At 23.6% G+C, this 25,980-nt stretch overlaps 3 protein-coding genes across 3 annotated transcripts; 1 reads left to right on the top strand and 2 right to left on the bottom strand. All coding sequences in view use genetic code 6, as the record gives it.

Annotated features, from left to right (window-relative positions):
- Positions 1–414: 414 nt before the first annotated feature.
- Positions 415–9,943, bottom strand: TTHERM_00864970 (transmembrane protein, putative; the record flags this gene model as incomplete). The annotated part of the gene is made up of 7 exons (XM_001026737.2): positions 415–743; positions 926–1,069; positions 1,130–5,051; positions 5,146–6,485; positions 6,583–6,688; positions 6,875–7,127; positions 7,179–9,943. 7 exons carry the CDS (start codon positions 9,941–9,943, stop codon positions 415–417), a joined length of 8,859 nt encoding a protein of 2,952 aa, XP_001026737.2.
- Positions 9,944–11,754: 1,811 nt separating this feature from the next.
- TTHERM_00864990 (tetratricopeptide repeat protein) lies at positions 11,755–16,008 on the top strand (the record flags this gene model as incomplete). Its single annotated transcript, XM_001026739.3, has 1 exon — positions 11,755–16,008. One exon carries the CDS (start codon positions 11,755–11,757, stop codon positions 16,006–16,008), a length of 4,254 nt encoding a protein of 1,417 aa, XP_001026739.1.
- Positions 16,009–16,410: 402 nt separating this feature from the next.
- Positions 16,411–25,913, bottom strand: TTHERM_00865010 (transmembrane protein, putative; the record flags this gene model as incomplete). The annotated part of the gene is made up of 6 exons (XM_001026741.2): positions 16,411–16,709; positions 16,774–16,896; positions 16,972–18,255; positions 18,408–22,466; positions 22,521–25,789; positions 25,903–25,913. 6 exons carry the CDS (start codon positions 25,911–25,913, stop codon positions 16,411–16,413), a joined length of 9,045 nt encoding a protein of 3,014 aa, XP_001026741.2.
- Between the last annotated feature and the right edge of the window lie 67 nt (positions 25,914–25,980).

Raw genomic sequence — 25,980 nt, 5'->3', positions numbered from 1 at the left:
ATTTCTAAATATTTAGTTATTAATTTACTTATCAGTATAAAGGAATTACATTATTTAATACTAAAAAACATAAAATAAAATTTTAATCAGTAAAAGAAAGTATTTATTTTCAAATTCAATAAATTTATCAGTTTAATAAAAGGAATATAAATAAAAATTATAATTTGGATTAAGGGACTATAAACTGGCATACCTGTATAGTACCTACTTAAGATAGTCAATTTAGAACAATTATAATATATAATAAATTCTTTGTTGATAATTTTTTGTAAATAAATAATCAGTTAGAAAAATAAACATAAATAATAATAATAAATTTTTTATTTTATTTAAGGTAATTAGTTTTATTAAGTAAATTCAAATTAATTATGATACTTTATTGCACATATATCAATTCTAATAGTATAATTAATTTCAGAAATTAGTCAATTCTTCGTTTGTATGTTAACCGTGGTAAGAAGTAATTATTTTTTTCAGAGCTATTTGATCTAACTGCTTAAGCTCAGGAGGATTAATTATTGTACTCCCATTTTTAGTATGTTCATCATATTATGATACATTATCCAAATCATTTATTGTAAAACATAACATTTCATCATGGATTATATTGTTTGTAGTTTATTATGATTATATCTTATCATGTTAAGAGTTTTACTCCTTCTAGAAAATAGTATTACTTTACTACATTTTTTCTAAATTCAATAAAAGGTTTGATTTATTAAATATGGATAAGTTTCCTTCATCTAGTTTTTAAATAATATTTTAAATTAAAATATCTAAATTAATTTGAATAGGGTTTTAAAAAACAATAAACAAATTTAAAATAGTTTTTTATTATTCTCAATTAATAAAAATCATTTTTTGCATATTTATTAAGTTGTTTTAAAATTTTTAAAGAATGTGATCTTAGGTTATTATAATTTACTTATCTAGTTTTATTGAGAGTTGAACTTATTAGATGAGAAGAGCTTATTTTCTGATGTTTTATATTTATTTACAGAATTTAAATTGATTTCTGGAGTGAAGTTGATCGGTTGATTTTTCCTCTTCTAACCTACCTTATTTTATTCTTAAAAAAATATTTGATTACGTATTAAAATTTATTTATTTATGGTATTAAAATAATTACAGAAAGTGCAAATGCTTGCTTCGCATTATTAAACAGTCTTAAAAGCCTATAATTAGGTAATTACTAACATTTATTTTTTAATCTTCTTCCAACGTAAAAGAGTGGCAATTTATGTTTGATTTTTTTAAATGATCATTTTTAAAAATCTTTCTGGTATTTTAATCTTGTTGAATCCTTTGATACATTATAATCTAATAAGATTTATGTTAATCATCTTAAGGTATATTATTACTATTAAAACTATCAGTATGAAAATAATGTATAATCCAAATAGTAGAGATAAAGCCGTTATTGAGTTATACATTAAATTAAGCTATTATAGAAGTATACAAATTACAAGAATTACCATAGATGAAGTCTCAAGCCAAAATACTTTTCTTTGTAAATAAGGTCTAAAGACATGATTTAAAATTGCATATAAACAGATGAAGAGAGAAACAATTTAATAGCAGTAGTAAATATCTTATTCTTTATAGAGAGTGTAGAATAAAACAATAAATGTCTTCATGTATATTCTTATGAACTCCCAAAAATAAAACCCGTCTTTATAGTCTAGATAAAAATATCCATACTTGTATTTGTTAATGCAGAAACTAAGCTTTTTTCTATTTTAAAATATTTTCACCAAGAAAAAAAGTGGCAATGTAAGCAGTAAAATGATATAAGGGATTATAAAAAGATAGGTAAACGTTAAATAAGAATCCTCATTGCATTTTATTTACAAATTTATTGTCTAGTACTTTTAATTTCCTATTCGGCGGCATGACAAAGCATTTGTAAAGAATCTAACTAACTCAGGCTAAAAGAAAGTAAATAGAATAGTAAGTGTTGCGTAGTTATGATAAGTTTTTATTCCAAGTATTTTATACTTGGCTAAAGTGTAAAATAATAGGCAACTTAGAGCTAAAAATATTAATGGATAAAACCCCTCTAAAATGATTTTAGCTTATGTAATTTAATAGTTTGTATTTGCCCTTTAAAAAAATAAGCAATTAGAAAAAGAAAACACGTTATTTATTGGATTACCAAAGTTATCTGGCCAAGTAATTACTGATGGAGTCTTTTTTTAAAAGCTTGGTTCCAATAAGATAGATGAAAGCTAAAGGAAATTGATTATAGATTTCATATAAAACGTAGACTAATCCTTGATACAGCTTGAATAAATTGGTAAAATCTACAAGAATCTCAAATAAGTAGATGTGGAGTGGAATATAAAATTGTTCATAAAGAGGCAAACTGATAAAATGATGTATGCGAAAAAAACGATGGTTAAAATAATAAAATAAATGTAATAAATAACCAAATTATCACATCTCTAACAAATTTATTTGCCACTATCAAAAGTGTATCTGCTACCCCACAGCTCTGAGGCTAAATCACATTCCTAGCATAAAGGACCAATATAGCCTTAAATACAACCTTTTCTGCTTAGTGGATTATTTTCTTAACATGATACTGTATCATAGGTTTATTCACAAGCAAATATTTAATCAGAAAGTTAAGATTCTCTCCAATACCCATCTTTTAGAGTAATTTTATTTCCTACACATTCCTAAGCTTAAATAGGACATTTTTAACACTAAACTGTTTTTTAATCTTCAGGATCTTAAAGAGAATAATATCCACTAGTACATTAATCGCAAACTATTAAATCTCCTGATACCCTTTTTTTAATTTCACCAATTAAGCATTGACGAAAATGGATTTCCATATTAACATTGAACTCACTTATTTGCTAATTAGAATTAGTTGAAATAGCTAAATGCAACTTATGAGACTAATTTGGGTTTGAATCAATTTAAAGAGATAGTATGTCAAATGATTTATCTTAATCATTATATTGATTATAATTAATATTTGTTTGTCCAATCGCTAAAAGTTTTGAAATATCATTTGACATAATTTCAATTGAAAGAGAATTAATTTCATCATAAACTTCCTAAGTGTATTATTAATTTTAAAATTTGTACTTTGAAAAGGTTAAAATTTTGTTATCTTAATCCAAGAATTGTATCTTAAAGGGAAGTAATTCACCGCTTCTGAATTTAGAGATATAAATAAAATCTTTATTAGTAGGATTGAGATGATATCTTATAGAATGCATAGACATATTTTTATATTACATCTCTTTATTAGAAATTATATTTAACTAAGTAGGACTGATTCCTACATTATTACCAAAAATATAAGCTGTATTATTCATAATCTAGCTGCTATAAAAGGTTTAATTGTTATAATTAATAAGTCTTATACCACCACCAATCTCAGCAAAATTATACATGATATAATTTTCTTTTATTTAAAAGGAATTAATACTATCCATATAAATTCCCCCTCCACTCCCTTTAGCAGTATTATAACTAAAAGTGCAATTTCTTAACTTAAATTTATTTATTTTTTATAAATACAGAGCACCTCCTTCTAGTGAAGTGTTGTTTTTGAAAGTTGATTTAACCACTTCCAAGTAAGCAGTGGAAATTATTTTAATATTTCCTTAGTTCAGTTAATATTACATTTAGAAAATTGACACATTAGAAGATTAAATTATAATTAAAGGCTAAATAGCCATTTGCTAGAGCGTAACATTATTGTTTAAGGAGATATCTGATTGCTCTATATAAATATTTTAAAGTATTAACTAATCATTATATAATGTCATCATTTCCTATTATTTCATATATGTATTTGAATATCTCATAAAAAGCAAATTCTTATTACTCTTCAAAGTAACCTAATTCATTAAAGTATATAAATTTCCTTAAATTTAAATCGTATATCTTTCAACTTATGGTATAGTATTATCTTAATCAATATCATTTAATGGATAATAAGGAGTCCTCTCAGTTATTTAATTATTACTAATGAATACATTTTACATAATTAAATTTTAAACATTCTAAAAATCAAACATGCTATAAAAGTTACTTGAAGTTATTTTTACATTGCTGATAAATACATTTTGAACATTCTAAAAACCAAAAAGAGTAGACCTCCACCATGAAATGTAATTCAGGATAGAGAGTTGATCAATTACAACATTTGAACAATTTTAGAAATAAAAGAAAATTTAACTCTCCTTAGTAAATTTATCCTAATAAGTTTAAAAGTATTTTTGATTGTAGTCAATATTAGTTATTGTTAGATTAGAAATAACAACATTATTCATATTTGAAAAGTGAATTTAAACCTATCCATAATTTAGATCATGTATTCTTATATCTTACCAATTCACATTTTATGTAAAATTTGAAAACGTCATTTGCTATTGAATATAACCAAAATTCATTGTTAAGTCTTTAAAGTTAATATTTTAAAAACCATACTATGTATAAGTATCAGAACCAATTACAACATATTAGTTTTCTTACTTAGTTTCACTAGGTTCAAAAATTATATTAACAGAAGCAGAAGATGGTATGAAACTTAAAGCCTAAATTTCCCCTCTTACACCAGCAGATATTCTATAATTTTTATTTGTTTAGGAGCTATCATAAATGTTAAAAAAAATATTTTATGCAACATCACGGTTAGTCATATCTATTTAATAAAAGCATGAATAATAATTAGATTGTATTAATGTTGAAATTTGTTGATTATTAAAATTATTCAATTTCATCGAAATATCAAATAAGTTTAAGTTAATCCTTTTTTCAAATATAGTCTAATCAGAAACTCCAATTATACTTAATAAACTATTATCAGATTTACTTAAAAAAACATCTATAATATGAGGATTTAAAAATTCTTGTTATTCAATCAGTAATATTTTATTTTGAACCATTAAATAAATTTCTAAAGCCTAATTTAGTGAAATTATTAATATAGACTCGTTTATAACTTACAATGAAAGTATTCTTTCATATGAATTATTTTTTCTGATGTTATTTAAAAATTCAAGTGTTCCTCTTTTGAATATATTAACCTAATATTAAAATAAAATAATTAAATTATCACCTTTTCACTCTAATTTTATATTATGGTGTAAATATTTTTAATTTATATAAAAATTAATTTACTTGAGACCAAGAATAAGCAAACATGAAATTGTTGCTAAGGTATATTCGATTATGCTGATCATTTGGAAAAGACAAATATTTTGCTAATTATAATGTATTTGTATCTAAAACATATATAATTTTTGTAAAGCAAAAGTTCAAAAATATTTAATTGTATTAAGCATCAACAGTTATACTACAAAATTTATTTTGTTAAGCTTAAAGAACTTACTGCATATTATAATTCTTTTAATCAGTTGAATCTTACCTTGAAATTTTAGTAATGCTTCCATCTGAAAAGACTAAAAATATAAGATTCTAGGTGTAAGATAATAAATTAGCTTACAAAGAATTACTTTTTTAAGTTATAATATTTTTTACTGACTTTAAGGTTTAATCATATAAAATGACGTTTCCTGATTTGAAACTAATTAATATTTGTTTTTCTTAACCATCTAACTTAATAGAACTTATTACTTAATCATCTTTTGGATACTAGATGGATTTATATTACCAGTTAGAATTGCTGTCTAAATAAAATTTATAATTTATATGAATCAGTTAATTTGAGGTGGAAATATAAAGTTCATCAGATAAAAATTTAGATATTTGAGGATTATTAATAACACCTACATATGTATCAGAGAGCAGAGATAAATTTTAAGTTTAATCATAAGTGTAAATAAGCATCTTGGAAGAGAAAACCAAAATTATTAGTTAGTATTAATTTAACTATTTGACATCTACCACTTCTTCATTAAAATAGCATAGATAAGTTGAAACTAAATTTTTGTAAATATAGAGAGTACTCAGTGCATCGAATATAAAATATAAAGTGTTTAGCTAAGAGTTGCCTTAGATCATTTTTATATAGTATTACTAATTTAATTAGCTCTACTAAATTACATATTTAGAAACTAGATTATAATTAATAAAAAAAATCGCTTAGCTATTGTACACATATAAATTATTAACGTTATAATCAATATAGTAATTTGTCGGTTTTCCTAATTCTTAAAATGCATCGAAAGGAATCAAATTAGAAAAAGCTTTTTGAGAATTAAGAGAAATGCTATATAAATACCCTAAAGAATCTATGTAGTTTAATCTTTATGCCAAAGGATCATAAAATAACTAAACTACCTTTCCATATCCAATTTCAGTATAAGGACTACTAGTATATCCATCATCCGATTAAGTTTCTAAATTAAAGTAAAAGAGCTACGCATTACGTATGTTGTCTGTGTAATAAACAAGAAGATTATAATCTTAGATATAATAGTACCCCAATAAGTTTCCACCTCCATTAGGTGTTATATATTATTAAAATAACAAAGAACCTCTCAAAAAAAGGTAAATATCTATTATATTTAATAAAAAAAATTGAATTTTCAAGATTTAATCAAAACTATAAACTTTATTCAATTTAAAATTAAAATAAAATTATTAAAATTTTACTTGAGTTGACTAAGACTGCTACATTTTGTCCGAATATTTACAAATCTTTAACAAAACTACCAAAATTATTATAACTAGATTGCAAATTTCCTTAAAAATCATAAGCCTACATAATTTTTTGAGATGCAACAATTATTTAATTGAACTGACTGTCTTCTTGTATATAAAAATTCTAAGACATGCTTTTTACTTGAATTCTATTAAACAATTGATATTGCTACTTATCAAAAATTAAAATTTATTGATTGTTTGTTTTACAAATTACATAACTATTACTAAATTAGCAAAATACCAATTAATATCTTTATATCTATCCATCGAATACAGTTTATTAAATTTTTAAGTCAAAATCAGTTACTAAAAATTGACTGCCATAAATGTAAACTAGCTATTGTTCCTCATTCAAAATAATTCCATTCACATATCCTTGTGTTGAATACTCCTTTTTAGTATTATCATTGAAATTTTGCATAATGACTTGCTGTTATTTGAAGCAGAATATTCTGCTCTAGTTTTCAGAAATAACTAGCTGTTAAATTGGTTAACTATTGTAATTTTAATTAAATTAAATTTGACTTATAAACTAGTTCGTATACATATTATAAATGTTTATTTCTTTTTATACTATGAATAGAAGTCCTAATTTAATACTTGTTTGAAGATTTAAAATCGCTTCTTTAGAATTTTAAGGATTTAATAGAATTTGTTATACAGAATTCAAATTATTTGTATCAAAACTAAGTGTACCATCAGCTCCTGAGTAATACTAAACATTTCCTGAATTTGAGTTAACATACTAAGTGATTCCAGGTCCATAAGAAAATACAAAGTGACTAAATTCTAAAGACTAAATATTTTACAAATATCTATTTCTTTAAATTATAGTATAAAATGTTTAAGGTTATGAGCTTAAGTAATTTATTTAGCTATTTCCTTTGTAATCCAGTGCTATATTTATCCCTAGATTAAACTTCAATGAATAGCTTTTTCCAATAATATTTCCTTAGTTGGTATCTCTATATAAAATGTAATGGAAATACTAATAAGCTGCATCTTAATTTGAAACCTATCCAAAAAGAATATATGTATTTCTATCAGAGTATTTCTTTACTTAAAAAGGGAAACCTTGCTACAATATATGTGAAAAAATTAATTGAAGCTAATTATTTAGTATTAAAAAAGCATTATTTTATAAACATACCATAATTTCGTTATAATTCGTGTTAATATTAAAGTCAGTCTTTAAAAATACTATATTACCATATTGACTTTTGAAAGAAAAGTTAATTTAGGAAGGAAATAGTAGCTATTAAGATAATTACAAAATGCATATTGAATCTAAGCTATTTTAAATAATTATACTCAAATTTTCTAAGAATACAATTTTTTAAATACTTTAATTTTATATTAATTTATTATTTTATGATATTTAAGACAAAGTATTTCCATCTAAAATTGAGAAATTGTTATCATAGTATAATAGAATATAAAGAGATTAATGAGCTATAAACTATCGTTGATCTGATGTAGATACAAAGAAATACTCCTTATATTCGTATTAGTTCCTTAAGCCAAATATTAAAATTTATTTTGAAAATAGGGCTACAACCCATTAATCATTATATAATTAAATATCTATACATCTCTGTAATTATCTTTCAACTTTGTATAAAAAATCAGGATTCATGCTTTCTATTGTATTCCAAGCGATTATTGTTCCATCGTTAGAACATGTTAATAAAATCTGAGAAATTTAAGAATATACCATTTAATTTATAACATCTCCCTATACCCATTTTTTTTGAACAAAAGGATTCACAACAAAGCTTGTTTAATCTGCGTCAACATCTATTTTTTAAATATTCTTACCAACAATATATAGGCTGAAAACAGTTGTTCCAAATTATAAATTTCTCATCTTTAAATCATTTTATTTTTGAGATAATATTCTTCCTCCTAAAATTGTTTTAATATTTTATTTTATGAATGAAATTGGATTTTAAATTTATATTGTAATTTTGGATTTGTCTGTAATTGAAGGAGTTCCATAACTCACTATATGAGAAGTAACATAGCTAAGTTAAGAGTACAACACAAACATCTTAACTTAATAGTAGTCTAGAGTAGGATCTCTATAAAAAGCAAAACCTGTAATACTCGGTTACTGAAAAGCTAGAATAAACTGAAGAGTTTAATTGTAAAATTATATTTGCTAACTGAATCTAACAGCAAATGTTGAGTATATTTCATCATCAATTTATTAAAGGAATGTTACTTCATAAGGAAAATCTGTAAATTAAAGGATTTAATAATCTATAGAAGGAAAAGATTAGCCATCTGAATTATCAGTAAATTAAATCAGATTCAAGCTTTATTATTATATAATTAGTAAATTGATTGAAGACTATCCTTGGATTTAATAATAGATTGCCTGCAAAATAGGACTGTAGGGTACTTATAAATTTACTTGCGAAAATTATCTTTTTAAAAGATTAAATTAATTTACATTTTTATTAATTACAAAGGAGTAAATATTTATGGTTCTGTTTACATTTGTTTAGATAACATATCCGTCTAATATGTAAACGAAGCTACTAGCTAAAGAAAGTGAAGGAGTTTAGGGAAAGCTCTTGAATGAAGCATCGCCTAAGGTAAATGAAGTAAAATAAACAAGATTTAGCCACTCATCATAACTTGTTACAACTTAATAATATTGATCTGCTGATTAATAAACAATTTATGATTTTTTTGATAACCTTCCTTAACTTATTTTTAGTATAACTTGCTTAGAGTTTGAAACATAATCCCAATATATTAGCTAATTATCTGCAGTCATTAAAACAAAATTAGGGTAGACTTATATGACTTTAATGATATTGCTATCAATCATATCAGACATGAAGGATCCTGTATTTGTGTTTATAATAGTTTGATAAGTTTCGTAAACAATCATAGTCTTCTTTTTAGATATAAAAATTATATTTTCAACATTTCCACCATTATTAATTCTGTTTTTTGTTTAATCTGTTGAATATGATATTGAGCACTGGTTTATCTATTAGCAAATATTTAAGATTTAATTCTCTTGAAAGTAATCAGGGCATATAGCTTTACATTGTTAAGGATTCTATTGGCTAAGAGATTTATCATACACTAAATAAGTAAATGGTTAACAAAGAGTATAAGAGCATTAATTATTCTATAAGATAAAATCTTACTCACATTTTGAACACAAATATTGGCCTTAAATTGAGCTTTAGCATTCTGAGCATCCAATACCGCAGTTATTAGTACTCAAAACTTCAGAGTAGCATAAAAATAGTAATATGAAGGAGAGGTAATTTAAATATATTATCTTCATTTCCAAATAATATTCAAATTTATTTATGCTTATTTTTAATTTATACTTCTTAAAAAAAAAGAATCTTTTTCTATATCTAATTAAAAACCACACAAAAATATGAAATATCAAACTCTTTAGTTACTTTTACAAAGAGGAAAAACTTATTTTTTCTTAAGAAAGGTTTTATAAAATCAAATTAAAAATGTGAATATTTTTTTGATTTTTTAAAAAATCGGAAACCTCAAAATAAATTATTTAAATAATTGATTGAATTGACTTTTAAAGAGAAATCAAACATCTAATTTACATTAATTATATTATCATTAATAGTAAAAGAAAAAAAGCTAAATTTCTTATATTATTTAAATGTAATTTATTATTTTTAATTAAATGTTTTGTTATTATCAAAGGTTTATTACAATATAAAAAATCGTATTTTTCACAATAATAATTTAAAATATAAACATTTTTATTTTCTAATAAATATTTAAATATTTATTTTCAATTAAGATTTAAATATTTTTTATAAATTAAGATTTAAATACCTAATGAATAAATTTTTAAAACATGTTTTTAAATAAATTCTTAAAGTTTGTATTGATATTTCAATTTTAAATTTAATATATATAATATTGTAAAAAATAGTTTTAAATTTAGCAAAAATGTTTTTTCATATGAAAAATCAAGCTCTATGAAATTTACTCTTGAATTTTTTTCTATTTTCTAATCTAAGTTTTTTTAAAAAAATAAAAAATTAAATTAAATAATTTTAGTAATAAAATCATAAAATAATTTCTAATTAGATTTTTTCAATATTAATTGCATCAATTTATTTATTTATTTTTAATTTTTTGGTAAATTTGCTTTTAAATTTGAAATAAAAATAATATTTATTATCTCAAATATTTTATATTTTATTTTAAAAATATATTTATATTTACTTTTTAATGTATAAACTCAATAAATAAAATTAAATATTTTAATAAATTAATAAATAAATATAAGATTATTCATTTTTAAAGTTAAAACTAACCAATTTAGAAAATGAATAAAGATAATTTATGATAAAAATTTTGTATTTATAAAATCAATATGAAATCCTATTTTTTGAGTATCAAAATTTTAATTATTTTTTTAAATTAGATGTATGTTAAAGAAAGACTTAAAAAATATTAAAAATCAATATAATTTAGTATTTACAAATAGATTTTCATTTAAACAAAATTTAAATTAATTTATATATCTTCATTAAAAATTTTCTATTATAATTTTTGTAGTTAATATAATTATTATTTTAAATTGATCAAAATTAATATTTAGATTTCTAATAGAAAGAATTAGATACTTCTATAATATTACTTAGATATCAGATTTTACTTTAGCGAGATATCAAAATGACTTTAACTTTTATTAATAAAGTAGCAAAAAACATAAAAATTTAGATTATTTTGGATATAAATTTTATGTAAATACATCTAATTTTTCTAATACATCCATATCTTTTTAAACTTAAGAAAAATATAATAAAATTTTTCTTTCTTATTTTTTATGTAAGATATAAAGTTTCTATAAAATTATGACGCCTTTTGTTTATGATTTGAAATTAAATCAGAATTTGTAGTTTAATTGTGGATAGTTTGCTTTTAGTCAACAAATATTGTTTTTATTTATGAAATACCTTATTTGTTTTTGCTTCCTAATCTATAATTTATTATAGAACAAATAAAATATTGAAAATATCAATTTCACAAATTTATTATTAATATTTATCAAAAGGTAATTAATTTAATCAAAATAATATAAAGTTAGGTTATAGGTTTCGGAGTAAAATGTCTGCTGAAGAATCTAATAACATTGATTTCCTCTTATAGAAAGGATTGGAATTCTAAGAAAGTGGAAACTTTGATGAAGCAGTTGAGTATTTCAATAGAGTTCTTAATATTAATCTTAATCATGAAGATGCCAACTACAATCTTGGATTTACTTATGAAAAATAAGATAAACTTGATCAAGCATTAGAATGCTATAAAAAAGTAATTTCAATAAATCCAAGTTATATTAAGGCTTATGTCAGTATAGCTAGGGTTTATTTTAATTAAGACAATTTAGATGAATCTATCAAATTCCTTGAAAAAGCTATAGAGATAGATCCTAATTATGCTGAAGCGTATGAAAGATTAGGATGGGTATATGAAAACTAAAACTTAATAGATCAGGCAATTGATAGCTATAAAAAAGCGATTGAAATAGATCCTAATCATTTAGATAGTCACTATAGTTTAGGAGTTGTATATGAATCTTAAGGAAAAATAGATGAAGGTATTGAGCACTACAAAAAAATGCTTGAGATAGACCCAAATAACATAAAAGCTCTAATTAACTTAAGTCGTAATTATTTTTGTGATTTAATGCATGAGGATGCAATAAAGTGCCTTAATAAAGTGATAGAAATAGAACCAAAGAATAAGGTAGCTTACGAGAGACTCGGGTTTATCTACGAGAACTAAAATAAGATCGATGAAGCTATATAAAATTACCAAAAAGTTATTGAGTTAGATCCAAATTTTTAAAGTGTTTATATTAGTTTAGGATTTATGTATTTTACTAAAAATATGGATGAAGAAGCTATAGAGTGTCTAAAAAAAGGAATTTAAATAAATCCAAAATTTGTTTAGGCTTATGAAAGATTAGGTTATGTTTACTAAATGAAAAATATGACAGAAGAAGCTTTTGAGTATTATAAAAAAGCAATTGAGATAGATCCAAAGTACTTTGAGGCATAATTTAATTTAGGTCTTTTGTATTACAACTTAAAAATGGTTAATGAAGCTGAAGTATGCTATTTGAACGCTTTATAAATTGATCCTTTAGACATTTATACTCATTACAACTTAGGTCTTGTTTATGAAACAAAAAAGATGTTTGATAAAGCACTAAGTTGCTATTAAAAAGCTATTGAATTAAATCCTAAATATCTCAATGCTTATATAAGATCTGGTAATATATACTTAGAGACAAAGAAACAAGATGATGCAATTCAATGCTATTAAAAAATACTTGAGTTAGACCCAAATTATGTAGATGCAATCAATAATTTAGGTATTGTTTATGAAGAAAAAAAGATGCTTGATGAGTCTATGGAGTGCTATAAAAAAGCTTTATAAATAGATCCATTATACGTTAAGGCTCACTATAACTTAGGTATTGTGTATGAACTTAAAAAAATGCATGATCAAGCTATTGAATCTTATGAAAGAGCAATCGAAATTGATCCGAAGTATATCAATGCTTATAACAAATTGGGAAATATCTACTTAGATAAAAAAATACTCTATAGTGCTCTAAATTACTACAAAAAGGCATTAGAAATAGATCCAAATTATGTTAATGCTTACAATAACATCGGGTTAGTTTATTATGATAAAAAGATGTTTGATGAAGCTCTTGAAAGTTATAACAAAGCAATTGAAATCAACCCTAAATATAATTAAGCTTACTATAATTCGGGACTTGTATATGAGTTAAAAAATCAAAAGGAAACAGCAATTGAAAAATATGAGAAAGCAATCGAACTAAGTCCTAAGTACATTAGTGCACTGATTAGATTGGCAGATATTTATGCAGATTCGCAATAATATCAGAGAGGAATAGAATGCTTCAAAAGAATACTTGAGATTACTCCAGATAGTGTCTATGATAACTACAGATTAGGATATATTTATTATTGTCTGAAAAACTTTGATGAAGCTATGTATTACTACAAAAAAGCATTAGAAATAAATCCAAATTACATAAATGCCATAAATAATGTTGGCTTAGTTTATTACAACTAAAAAAATTATGAAGAAGCACTTAAATGTTACGAAAAAGCTATTGAAATTGATAAAAATTACTTTTAAGCTCACTATAACTCAGGGATTTTATATGAAGCAAAAAAAATGATTGATGAAGCACTTGATTGCTACAAAAAAGTGATGGAAATAAATCCAAATTACTTCAGCGCCTTAATAAGATCTGGTAACATATATTTAGATAAATATATGACTGACAATGCACTTGAATGCTTCAAAAAGATATTAGAAATCGATCCAAATTACATTGATGCTATTAATAATTTAGGTATAGTCTATGAAGACAAATAAATGTTTGATGAAGCAATAGATTGCTATATAAAGGCAATCTAAATAAATCCTAATTATGTCAAAGCTCATTACAATTTAGGTGTCCTTTATGAAAATAAATTTAAGTTTGACGATGCTCTTGCCTGCTTCCTAAAAGTGATAGAAATAGATCCCAAATATATGAGTGCATATAATAGGGCTGGTAATATATATTTAGATAGGTAAATGAATGAAAAAGCTCTTGAATTCTACAAGAAAGCTTTAGAAATAGATCCTACATATGTAAATGCTTACAATAACATAGGACTTATATTTTACAATTAGAGGAAACTAGATGATGCCTTAGAATATTACGATAAAGCACTATAAATCAACCCAAATTATTTTTAAGCTCAATATAATTCCGGACTAGTTTACGAATTAAAATTTTAGAATGAATTAGCTATTCTATGTTACACAAGAGCTCTAGAAATAAATCCTAATTATACTAATGCGCAAATAAGATTAGAAAATATATTGCTCAAGGATGGAATAAAGTAAGAAGAATTAGAAGTCTTAAAAAAAAAAGCAGAAGAAAATACGAACAATCCCGAAGACTATTATAAATTGGGATATGTTTACTACACTAATTTCAACATGGATGAAGCTATTAGCTGCCTTAATAAAGCAATAGAAATCAATCCAAATTATTCAGAAGCTTATGATAAGTTAGGTCTCATTTATGAAGAAAAAAAAATGGATGAGAAAGCAATAGAATATTACAAAAAAGCTATAGAAATCGACTCAAAATGCTTCAATGCTATAAATGGTTTAGGAAACATTTATTTAGATTAAAAATTGACTGCTGAAGCAATAAAATGCTACATGGCTGCTCTTGAACTAGATCCTAAATCTGTAAAAACTCATTACAATTTAGGAATTTCTTTTGAAGATGAACGTAACTATGACTAGGCAGTTTATCACTACAAAAAGGCTGTAGAATTAGACCCAAGATATATTAATGCCTATAATAATTTAGGACTCATTTATGAAATGAAAGGTAAGCTAGATGATGCTCTTACTTGTTATCAAAAAGCGTTGGAAATAAATCCTAATTATGTGAATGCACATAATAATGTTGGGTTAGTTTATTATGCTTAAAATAAAATGGAAGATGCTCTAATTAACTATAGAAAAGCTCTTGAACTTAATCCAAATTATTATTAGGCTCTCTATAATTCTGGACTTATCTATGAAACCTATTACAAGTAGATTGATTAAGCTATTGCGTTCTATAAAAGAGTTATTGAGCTCAGTCCAAAATATTTTAGCGCATATATTAGGCTTGGAAATATTTATTTAGATTCAAAAATGATGGATGAAGCTCTTGACTGTTATTAAAGAATACTTGAAATAGATCCTAATTATATAGATGCTATTAACAATCTAGGTATTGTTTATGAAGAAAAAGAAATGCTCGATGAGGCATTGAAATGCTATAGAAGGGCAATAGAATTAAATCCTAAATATACCAAAGCGTATTATAATATGGGTATCATCTATGAAGATTAAAATAAATTTGATGATGCTATTAATTGTTACAAAACTATAATTGAATTAGACCCTAAGTATATTAATGCAATTAACAGATTAGGTAATATTTACTTGGATCTTTAAAATGACGATGAAGCTCTTGCCTGCTATCAAAAGGCTCTTGAAATAAACCCTAATTATCTCTATGCTTTTTATAATTTAGGACTTGTTTACTCAGAAAAAAAGAAAATAGGAAAAGCTATATAATGTTATCAAAAGGTCATTTCAATAGATCCAAAATATATTGATGGTTACATAAATTTAGGAGTAATTTTCGATGAAAAAAAATAGATGAATAAAGCTTTAACTCAATATAAAAAAGCTCTTAAAATTGATCCAAATGACCCAGACTGTGAACAATACATAGCATAATCTAAATCCTGGTTATGAACAGAAAAATATAGAATATTTATCTTTCATTTTCTTATTAATTGTTTATTTTTATTCCATATTTTGCAAAATTATTTTTTGAATTTTGAATATTTTCTTTTTATTTTTTTTGGTGTTTTTATTTTCTTTTGTAGTCTCATGCTATTTAAATTTATAATTTGAATTAAATTTTCTGTATAAAATTAAGTTGATACTCAACAGATAATATAAATTTTGAAGATATATTGTCTATAAAATTATCATTTTACCAATAAATATTGGTTTGAATTTTATTTATTTCAAAGTAAATTTAGGAATTTAATGAAAATTATTTTGAACTATTAATGCAAAATATAAATTTTTACAAGTAATAAAAGTTTTGAATAAATAAATGATTTTTGCTAAAAATATTTATATAAAAATTCAATTTTGTTCAAACATTTTTATAAGATTTTTATTTTAATCAGCTATGCTAAATTATTTGAATATAACATTATCTACTTCTTTAAGCTAGTTTTTTTATTTTTAGTGCTTTGGCATTTCATCATATTGTATACTACTTTAAATATCTAAACTATTCTACATAGATTATAAATCAATATCAATTTAATGATTTATTTAATCTGATTCTTAAATTTCTTTTATTAAAATTAAACCTTTCTCTATATTAAAATTGCAGAATCTGCTTCTTTAAATATTTAAAATATTTGATAATTTAGGACCTAAAATTAGTTAAAATAAAGAAATAAATCATTTAATTTTTTTAAAATAAAATAAAATTTTTACTTCCTACGTTTAAGATCTAAGATTAGTTTGGAGTTATATTATCTTTTAAAATGGTATTTGATTATACTATATATTGAGAATCAAGTTATTGTTTAGAATTGTTTTTCAGTTATGATTGAGTTTCTATTATTGCAAATTAATTTTAACAAAAATAAATAAATAAATAAATAAATAAATAAATAAATAAAAATAACTTACTTGATTATGACATTTTTTTACTGATGAAGTTATCACAATTTTACTTAGTTTTTTCTGCTTATTATCTTGTTAAATTATTCAACTATTTTTTAATCAAAATCCAGCGCTTTAATGTTTAATCATGATTTTTTACTTAAATAAATATGAAATTAAATATGTATTTTGGTAAAAATTTTTAGAAAAATTTTTTTATGATTTAAACATATCCAGATTATTTCTTGTTAAGCTTCAAACGAATTATGACAAGAATAACAAAAGCTATAAAAAAGAAGTGCAGTAAGTAGGCAAGGATTAAGATTTGGCTTATCTAGCTAGCAATTTGTAATTATTGTAGGACAATGTTAAATATCAAGATTAAAAGTGAGGCGCAGTCTAGCTTGAGTACTTTCTTTTGTAAGTATGGTTTGTATATATAAATCATAACTAAGTATAAACATAATATTAGAGAAACTACTTAATAAGCAAAGCTTTAATCATTTTACTCATAGAGAATATAGAATATAGCTATGAATGTCTTAAAGTATATACGTATAAATTCCCAGAAATATAAATTAGGCTTGTAATCAAGATAAAAATACCCAAGTTTATATTTTGTTGTGCAATAATCTAAATTTTTTCTATGATTGTAAAGCTTCTTCATGACAAAGAAAGGTAATATTAATAAAATAGTTAGGTAAGGGATTATGTAAATATAAGAAAATAGTTTGTATGAGGAATCATCGCAACTTAGTAAAAGGTTTATCTAAACATATTTGTTTTCACCTAATTTTCTACAAGATAGAGAATTTGATAGTAAAGTTATTAAGCCTGGCTAAAATGAAAAAAAAATGATAGTCAATGTAGCATAATTATGATGAAGCTTTATATTTAGAAGCTTAAATTTGGCTAAAATATAAAAAATTAAGCTGATGAAACCAAGTAAAATTACAGGATAAATTGACTCAATCAGTATTTTAACTTATGCTACTCCATACTTATTGAAGAAATAATCAGGATAGAGACAATGAATATTAGAGAACACTTAAGTAGAGGGAGTTCCAATATAACTTGTAGAATGTATTGCAGATGTTATATTAGATGAACTAACACTTGATTAAAATAGAATTGAAGATAATTAAATATAATTAATTAAAGACTTTATATAGTATGTTGATTGATCATTCATGCAACTTGCCGACAGAGGAAGAAACTGCATATAGCGAATATAAGTACTTATCGAGTGAAATTAAAAGTTATTTATAAACATGATAATACTAACCATGAAGTAAAGAAAGAGCAAAATAGCTATTTTTATAAAAAAAAAATAATTTATTTGATGATTCTAAAATATTTTTTATTTATTATTTGATTAATTTTAAATAAAAAAATTTTTAGATTAAAAACTATTTTTATTTTAATTTAATAAAATGTAAAATGAAAAAGGTAAAAATTTTTACTAATGACAATTAAGAAAGAAATAATCAGCTGATTTTGACTGCATTCTTAACAAGACTAATTTAAAGAGGACTAACTATATCTGTTGCTCCATAGCTTTCCTTAAAAATCACATTATTAACATAGTGGACCTATATACCCTTATATGCAACCTTATTTACTCTCTATATCACTTTCTTTGCAAGTTGTAATTTAATTAATTTTATCACAATAAAGAATATTATCTGTGAAGGGGTTTTCTCTCCAATAACCATCTTTTAGGACAATTTTATCAGCCTAACAAGAAGCAGCTTAAGCAGGGCATTTTAAACAAGAAATTGATTCGTTTGAATTATCTTTAGGTTCAGTCAAAGAGTAAAATCCACTTTAGCATATTTCACATATTTGAATTTCTTAGGTTACCATTTTAAATATTTCACCCTTTTAACACTAACGGAATTCTATGTTTACATTTACACTTATTTATGCTGATTCAAAAAATGAATTAGTTGTTGCTTTTATTAAAAATGGTCTTTTGGATAAAGGATGGGCATTTATTTGAAGAGAAGTAAATTTAAAGATCTTATTATTTTCATTGAATTAATTATAATTGACAAATGTTTAACCTGTCACCTAAGATAGGATAGTATCATTGGCTGTAATTTCAATCTAAAAAGAGTTTAATTCCTGTAAGACACTAGAGGAATAATTCTGTGCTTTTAATTTTTAAATAGAAAACTAAACAACTTAGTCATATTAGTCTACAAACTGAATGTTTAATGGTAAGTTATCACCACTCCTAAAAGATTAAATTGATAGATTTTGTGAACCTAAATTTCTATCTAAAGTAAATACTTTGTGTTGCTAAATTTAATCTGTACTATTTTTAATTTCATTTAAGCTTTACGATTTATTTTCTTATAATTTTCTCAAATTCTACTCTTCAATATTTACTATAATTCTAAAAGGGAAAATTCCTATATCTTTTCCATATATCTGAGCTGTGTTTTAACTTACTCTGGATTAATTCGCTATAGATTACGTAGGGTTTATATTTGATGATATGATTCGGACTCCTCCACCTATTTATGCAGTGTTTTAAGAAACAATTGATTTTTAGTCAAAAGTTAAACTTTGAACTTCCCTCATAAAAATAGCACCACCTGAACCTATGGCTTGATTTTAAGTGAATGAACTGTTAATAATCTCAGTTGAACTTATATAATTTAATTATAAAGCTCCACCATCTAGAGATGTATTATTTTAAAAAAACGAGTCTTGGATTTTTATCTATTTAGAATTTTATATCAAAATATTTCCTTAATTCAAATTAAAACTAAAATTAATCAATTAAATTTGTGTTGATTAAATACTAATTAGAGCTTAATTTATTTATTTTGAATCTACTATTGAAGAATCTTAATTTGTTATTGTTTGTGTTATTAAACAATTTTAGATTTAAACTTTATCATTAAACAAAATAACTTATTCGCTATCACTTTTATAACTATTAATATACTTTAGAAAAAGTATGTTTTAGTTGAACTATAATGTGATCCCTTAAAGTAATGTATTTTAATATCCAACTATGCTTATTGCAAATATTTCGCTATTATCCTTCAAATAATCTGAACTTTGCTAGGCTTATAAACCATAAGGTAATCTTTAAGGATTACTATTATTTTTCATGTTTACTTTATTGATTTGAATATTTTAACCATTTTAAAATGCTATTATTTAATAAAAGTTGCTATTAACTATGGTTAGATTATTAATTTAGACATTATTAGTTCTTAAAAAACCAAATATGAGAGACCTCTTCCATATATTTGTAGAGGAGATGGTAATATTATCTAAGTAAATGTTATTACAATCTTGAAATAAAATAAAAGTTTCATTCCATTAACTTAGGTTATCACTTTCACTATAATTTTAGTTATAGATAATGTTATCTATTACCAAATTTGATATTGTAACATCTTAAAGTTTACTAAACAATATTTGAGCATTTGTAATATTTTAATTTTTTATTGCCATATTCTACCACTTAACAGATTATGTAATATTTGAAAATAAGTAAATCTAATTATTGCTATCCAATTATAATGTGAAATTCTAAATGTATACTTAATTCCTTTAAATACTTTATAGTGAATTTTATTTGAGAATAAGAATCTGCTTAGAATTTGAAGCATCTGGTGCTATAATTACTTTTATAGTAGAATCTTGTATAAAGTCGATTTATTTTATGTCTTAGCCAAAAGTTGTTATAATTCTGTAATCTGTATTTTAATTGTTTACATTGTAAGATATCTAAAATTATTTTTAGGCATTCACTCTATCAATCATGCTTATTTAAGAATAGCATGAGTATCTGAGTTAGTTTTGAGGTGTGTAATACGAGTTTTACTAGCTAAAGACCATTATATTTATCCTTTTTTCAAAAATACCATTTTAAGAAACTCCAACTATTCTTAGAATAGTGCTATCAGTAGTTTACACATAAGAACTAATTATTTCAGAATTGATGAAAGGTGATGAATCAATTAAGCTAATACTACTATCTTTATTAATCATATAAATATCAATCTATGTATTCATTGATATGATAATTTTTGTTTCATCAACAATTATAAAATTCAATATTTGGTTGATTAAATTATTTTTTTTAATAAAGCTTATGTATTTCAATGTTGCCCTTTAAAATATATTTACTTATGAGTTAGAGTAGGCGAAAATATAATTACTGTTTTAAGTTATCCTATTGAATTAGTTATTAGGGAAGTTAATATACTACAAGAAGGAGAGTGTTTATAAGTCAAGAACAAATATCAGTTTTTGATACATGAAAGAGATAAAAACTCTACTATACTATTCATCTGCAAAAATCACACTCAGCTCGTTAAGAGTTGATTTAGTTAATGTGCTAACATCAACCTATTTAACTATAGAATAATCAGCAACGGAAATTACTGTTATTACATTATTTAAATAGCCTAAAATAGCAAATTTGGTTGTTTAAGTGAAATATTTAATATAATTGGTTTGCATATTTTACTAAGCCTACCATTATGGTAAAATTTATTATTAAGTCATTGTAGATTCATCATATAGCATTAATCTTCCTGAATCTAAAGAGTATAATGTTTTTTGCTGAGTTTTCACTCCAAAAGAAATACAGTTTTTGAAGAATTCATTACTTTATCCTACATTAAAAACTTTTTTTTTCCAGTTATTTGTTCCATCTAAGTAAAACAAATAATTTATGTGAATAATTTAATAGTCATATGTAAGTAGAAGCTAATTAGTTAAAAATCTTCTAACTTTAGGGTCATTGATAGCAGCTACATAGTTATTAAAGGAGATCTGTTGCTAAGATATTTAGTCCTATGTATAAATTAATATTTAATCATCAAAAATAAAGATAACTATTTTATATTCATCTATCTGCTTAACATCTCTTATTTATTTTACAAAGTAGGTTATGTATATTTAAGTAAAATCTTTGTATGAATAAAGAATGTTGTTATTATCAAATACATAATAATATGTCTGAGATAAGTCATTTGACGAAGGAGGCTAGTATTTAAAGAAAAACTAAACTGCTTTAGCGCTTTGAATAATTGTTGATTTTTGAACATCATTAAAGTTAAAGTATAAAATTAAGTTTTAATTATAGACAAATAATGTATTATAAGTATGATCAACTGCCAAATTGACTTTATATGTTTAGGATTTAAATTCTAAAAAGTTTATTACATTATAAAATGATCTCTAGTTAAGGAAATTAATACTGTATAATATTCCAACAGTATCAATATAATTAAGACGGGAGTTAAAACTATCATAAAACAAAGCTGTAACACTACCTATTCCTAACTCAGGATAAGATCCTAACGTATAGCCGTCATCTAGTTATGTAACTAAGTTAAAATAAAATACTTATCCATATCTAATTTCATCAGCATAATAAGCAACAGTATTATAATCTGATATATAATAATAGCCGAGAATATTTCCTCCTCCAAATGGCTTAATACTTTTTATATAGGCTAATGTCTATCTTTGGTAAAAGAATATAGCTATATTAAAATATAAAATTTAAAATTTAAAATATTAATATAAAAATTAATTACATGGTAGAGTTAATACAGCTATTGTATTTCCAAACAGTTGTAAATCAGCTATATTCTGTGAAATATTTGAAATTTAACTTATAAGATTTCCTGTGAAATCATATACTTAAATAAATGTTGTACTTATAAATATTTAGCTATTAGTCTCATCCACAAATAGCTTAAACGTTTTAGGCTAATTAATAACATCAAAACTAGCAATTAAATTTTGTGTCTTTTTATTAAAAATAGAAACAGTACTTGAATTAGTTTTGCATATTATTAGATTACTAGTTATTATACATTATTAATAGCTTTAGAATCCCTCCTTTGTAATTTCTGATGAGTAAGATAAATCAAAGCTATAAACCCTTAGTGAACTTCCATAAATGTAAAAGTTTTTGTTAGCTTCATCAAGTTATACACCCTAAATTTACTAAACTGAATTTAACTTAAATGGCTAATTAATTTATTTAGAATTTATTACTATAAGCTACTTACTCTTAAATGCAATAACAAAATTATTCTTCTCTGAATAAAGCAAATTTATCACTTTTTCTGAGTCATACTAACTATCAAATTTAATTTAGCCTTAGAGCTAAAAAGTAAATATATTATAGAGATCTACTTAATAATGCAAAACAAAAATTTATTCTAAGAAAGGACTCACTAATACTTAGCTTACACTACCAAAAATGAAATTTTAGCTGAGTTATAGTTAATAGTAATTTTGATAATCCACTGAATCAAAACTTAAGTTACCACTTTAGTTGCCATAGTATTATATATTTCCATTATCTTTTATAGCATAACTTGAAATGACTCCTCCATAAGAGTAGGCAAAAAAGCCATAACTAACACCAAGTGACTGAGTCAAAAACATCCCTTTTAAAATGACAGTAGCAAATGAAATAGGTAAAGTACATAAATATTGTATATTTGTATTTGATTTATAGTCAACATAAGGATGCAATCCTAAATTAAAAGAAAGATTAAAACTTGAATCATACAATATGCCTTTATTTATAGATCTAAAAACCGCATAGTGGAAATACTTTGATGTCCCATTAATATCAAAGCCAAATAAAATATAAATATTATTATCTGAATATTTTTTGATATTAAATGGAAATCCATTAGTTAATTAATGAACTAATTGTTCTTTAAATGAGCTATTAAGAATTATGAAGGCGTTATTAATGCATCCTATAATTAGTTCAAAATCACTGGGAGATATCATATCAATTTAAATGTAAGTAAAACTTGCAAATCTACTTTAATAAGACATACCATTAATTTAGCTAAATTAATATTGCTATTTTGGATCAAATTGGTATAGTTATAGTGAGTTATCAGCATTTTATATTACTATTTTTGTTTCTAAAACAGTATAAATTTATAAAATTTTATTACCAGAATAGTTTCCTTATGCTATCTAAGTAAGATCGCTTCCACTCATGAGGAAGAATTTACTGTCATAATATAATAATATACTTTGAGTATATTACGCTATAAATTAGGATGTATCAGAAGCAGCATTTGCGAAAGGATAGACAATTTTAATATATTAATTTCTGAGCTAAAAAATAACAATAGAACGAGAGAATAAAGCAACCACCCAGCTATTTTAATGGATCAATATATTTCTGCATTCTTCTCCGTTTTATGAAACCATATAGAGAAATGATGGATTCAAACTTGTCAATGTGTACCAAGCCATTATGTAACCATCTTAAGAACAAGTTAGCAAGAAAAGAGAATCCTCAGAATAAATAATTTATTTGATTGCGTTTGTGTGAGAAATTTACTTTTATTAAAAAGGGGTCACTAAATATTGAATTTCGTCTGTTATAATATTAACACTTTACAAATTACTGTTTACAATAAATAATTAACTATTTCCATAAAGTGTTCTGATCTAATCGTAATAAATAGTTTTGTTTTTGTACGCTATAAAATAAGCAGCTTATCCTACTAATATAGGAATTGCTTTTAACATCGTAGTAGATTAAATTGATATATTTATTCTATATATTAAGGCTTATTATGACGCAGGTTAAATAGTATATAACTTGTAAGAAGTCATATAATTGCTGTTTTGATCCTTTGCAAATACTATGTCAGACGCTTAATTAGGAGAAAAATCTATTGAATGTAATTGTTTCATATCTTAATCAAAAAATATTAATTTAGAGCTGAAATTAATAGCTAACATGTATTATTAATTATTTAAATCAACCATTCTTAATTTATTAGGGATGTCAAATAAATTAGTGAGTTTACACTCAAACGACTAATTAATTTTGTCAAAGGTTACTTATATAAGTTATTGTATATATTACTATAACACAATTATCTAAGAATAAGATGCAAAATCTAAGAAAATCGATTGGATTATAGAGTTCTAGGAAAATATTGAGTTCTAGCAACTAGGATTCTAATTGATATCTTAAATTACTAATTATTATTATGCTATGATTAATCTTTTTGTAATTAATTACTAGTCTTTTCCAAAACATAAAATAAAGGAACTTACCACTTTTAATGTGCATCCTATGTACTTAAAAGAAGGAACAGAAATGTCTGGGATTTTAGGTTAATTATCTAAATAAATTCTAGTAAAATATACAATGTTCTATGATTCGTCAAAGCTTGAAATTGCATATTAGCCATCAATTAAATCAAAAAGTTGTGACTTTTTAGACAAACTACCTTATTAAATTTAAATAAGACTTGTTTTAAAGTTAAAGTCAAAATCCCACTTTATTACTTGATTAGTCGTTGAAAAAATTAAAAGCACATTTTGAAAATATAATACTTTTAAAATCGTGGTGTCAATTATATCTGATAAATATTATCCTGAGTTTGTATTTATTAGCCTCGCAAAAGTAGGATAAATTATTATTGAGATATTATTATTTACTTAGTATATTGATTCAATAGTTCCTAAATTTGTAATGCTTTAATTTCCTAAGTTAGATTAGTATGAAATTGAGCATGTTTGCTACTTATCACAAGTATTTTAAGCTGTATTTTCATAGTACGTAGCATCGCATATTGATTAGCAAGTATCAGAATTATAAGATTGGCCATTTTAGGAACTAGTATATCTTTGTAAATAAGTATTAGTAGGACAGTCTAAGAATTTGCATCTATTATTGTTTAGTTAAAATCTATAATCACACTAGCTACATTAAACAGATGATTAAGTATTTGAAGAACCTTAGCAGTTGATACACCCAATTTAGCATATATCTGCTGATTGCGCTTCTATTATAGTGAATAAAATACTTATTTGGTAAATTAGAAATGTAATTAGATGAAATTTTGACATTGTTTTTTGCTAAATAAATATTTATTTATTAATTAAATTTTTAATAAGTATATGGTTTAGATTAATTACTAAGATCCCATCCAGATCATTAGATTAAATTTCTTCTGCTTAATAGTTAGATTCTTTATTAATTAGGCTTTTGATTCG

Source organism: Tetrahymena thermophila (assembly GCF_000189635.1).
Source record: "Tetrahymena thermophila SB210 genomic scaffold scf_8253984, whole genome shotgun sequence".
Lineage (NCBI taxonomy): Eukaryota > Ciliophora > Oligohymenophorea > Hymenostomatida > Tetrahymenidae > Tetrahymena > Tetrahymena thermophila.
This window is presented reverse-complemented; position numbering and strand designations above follow the sequence as displayed.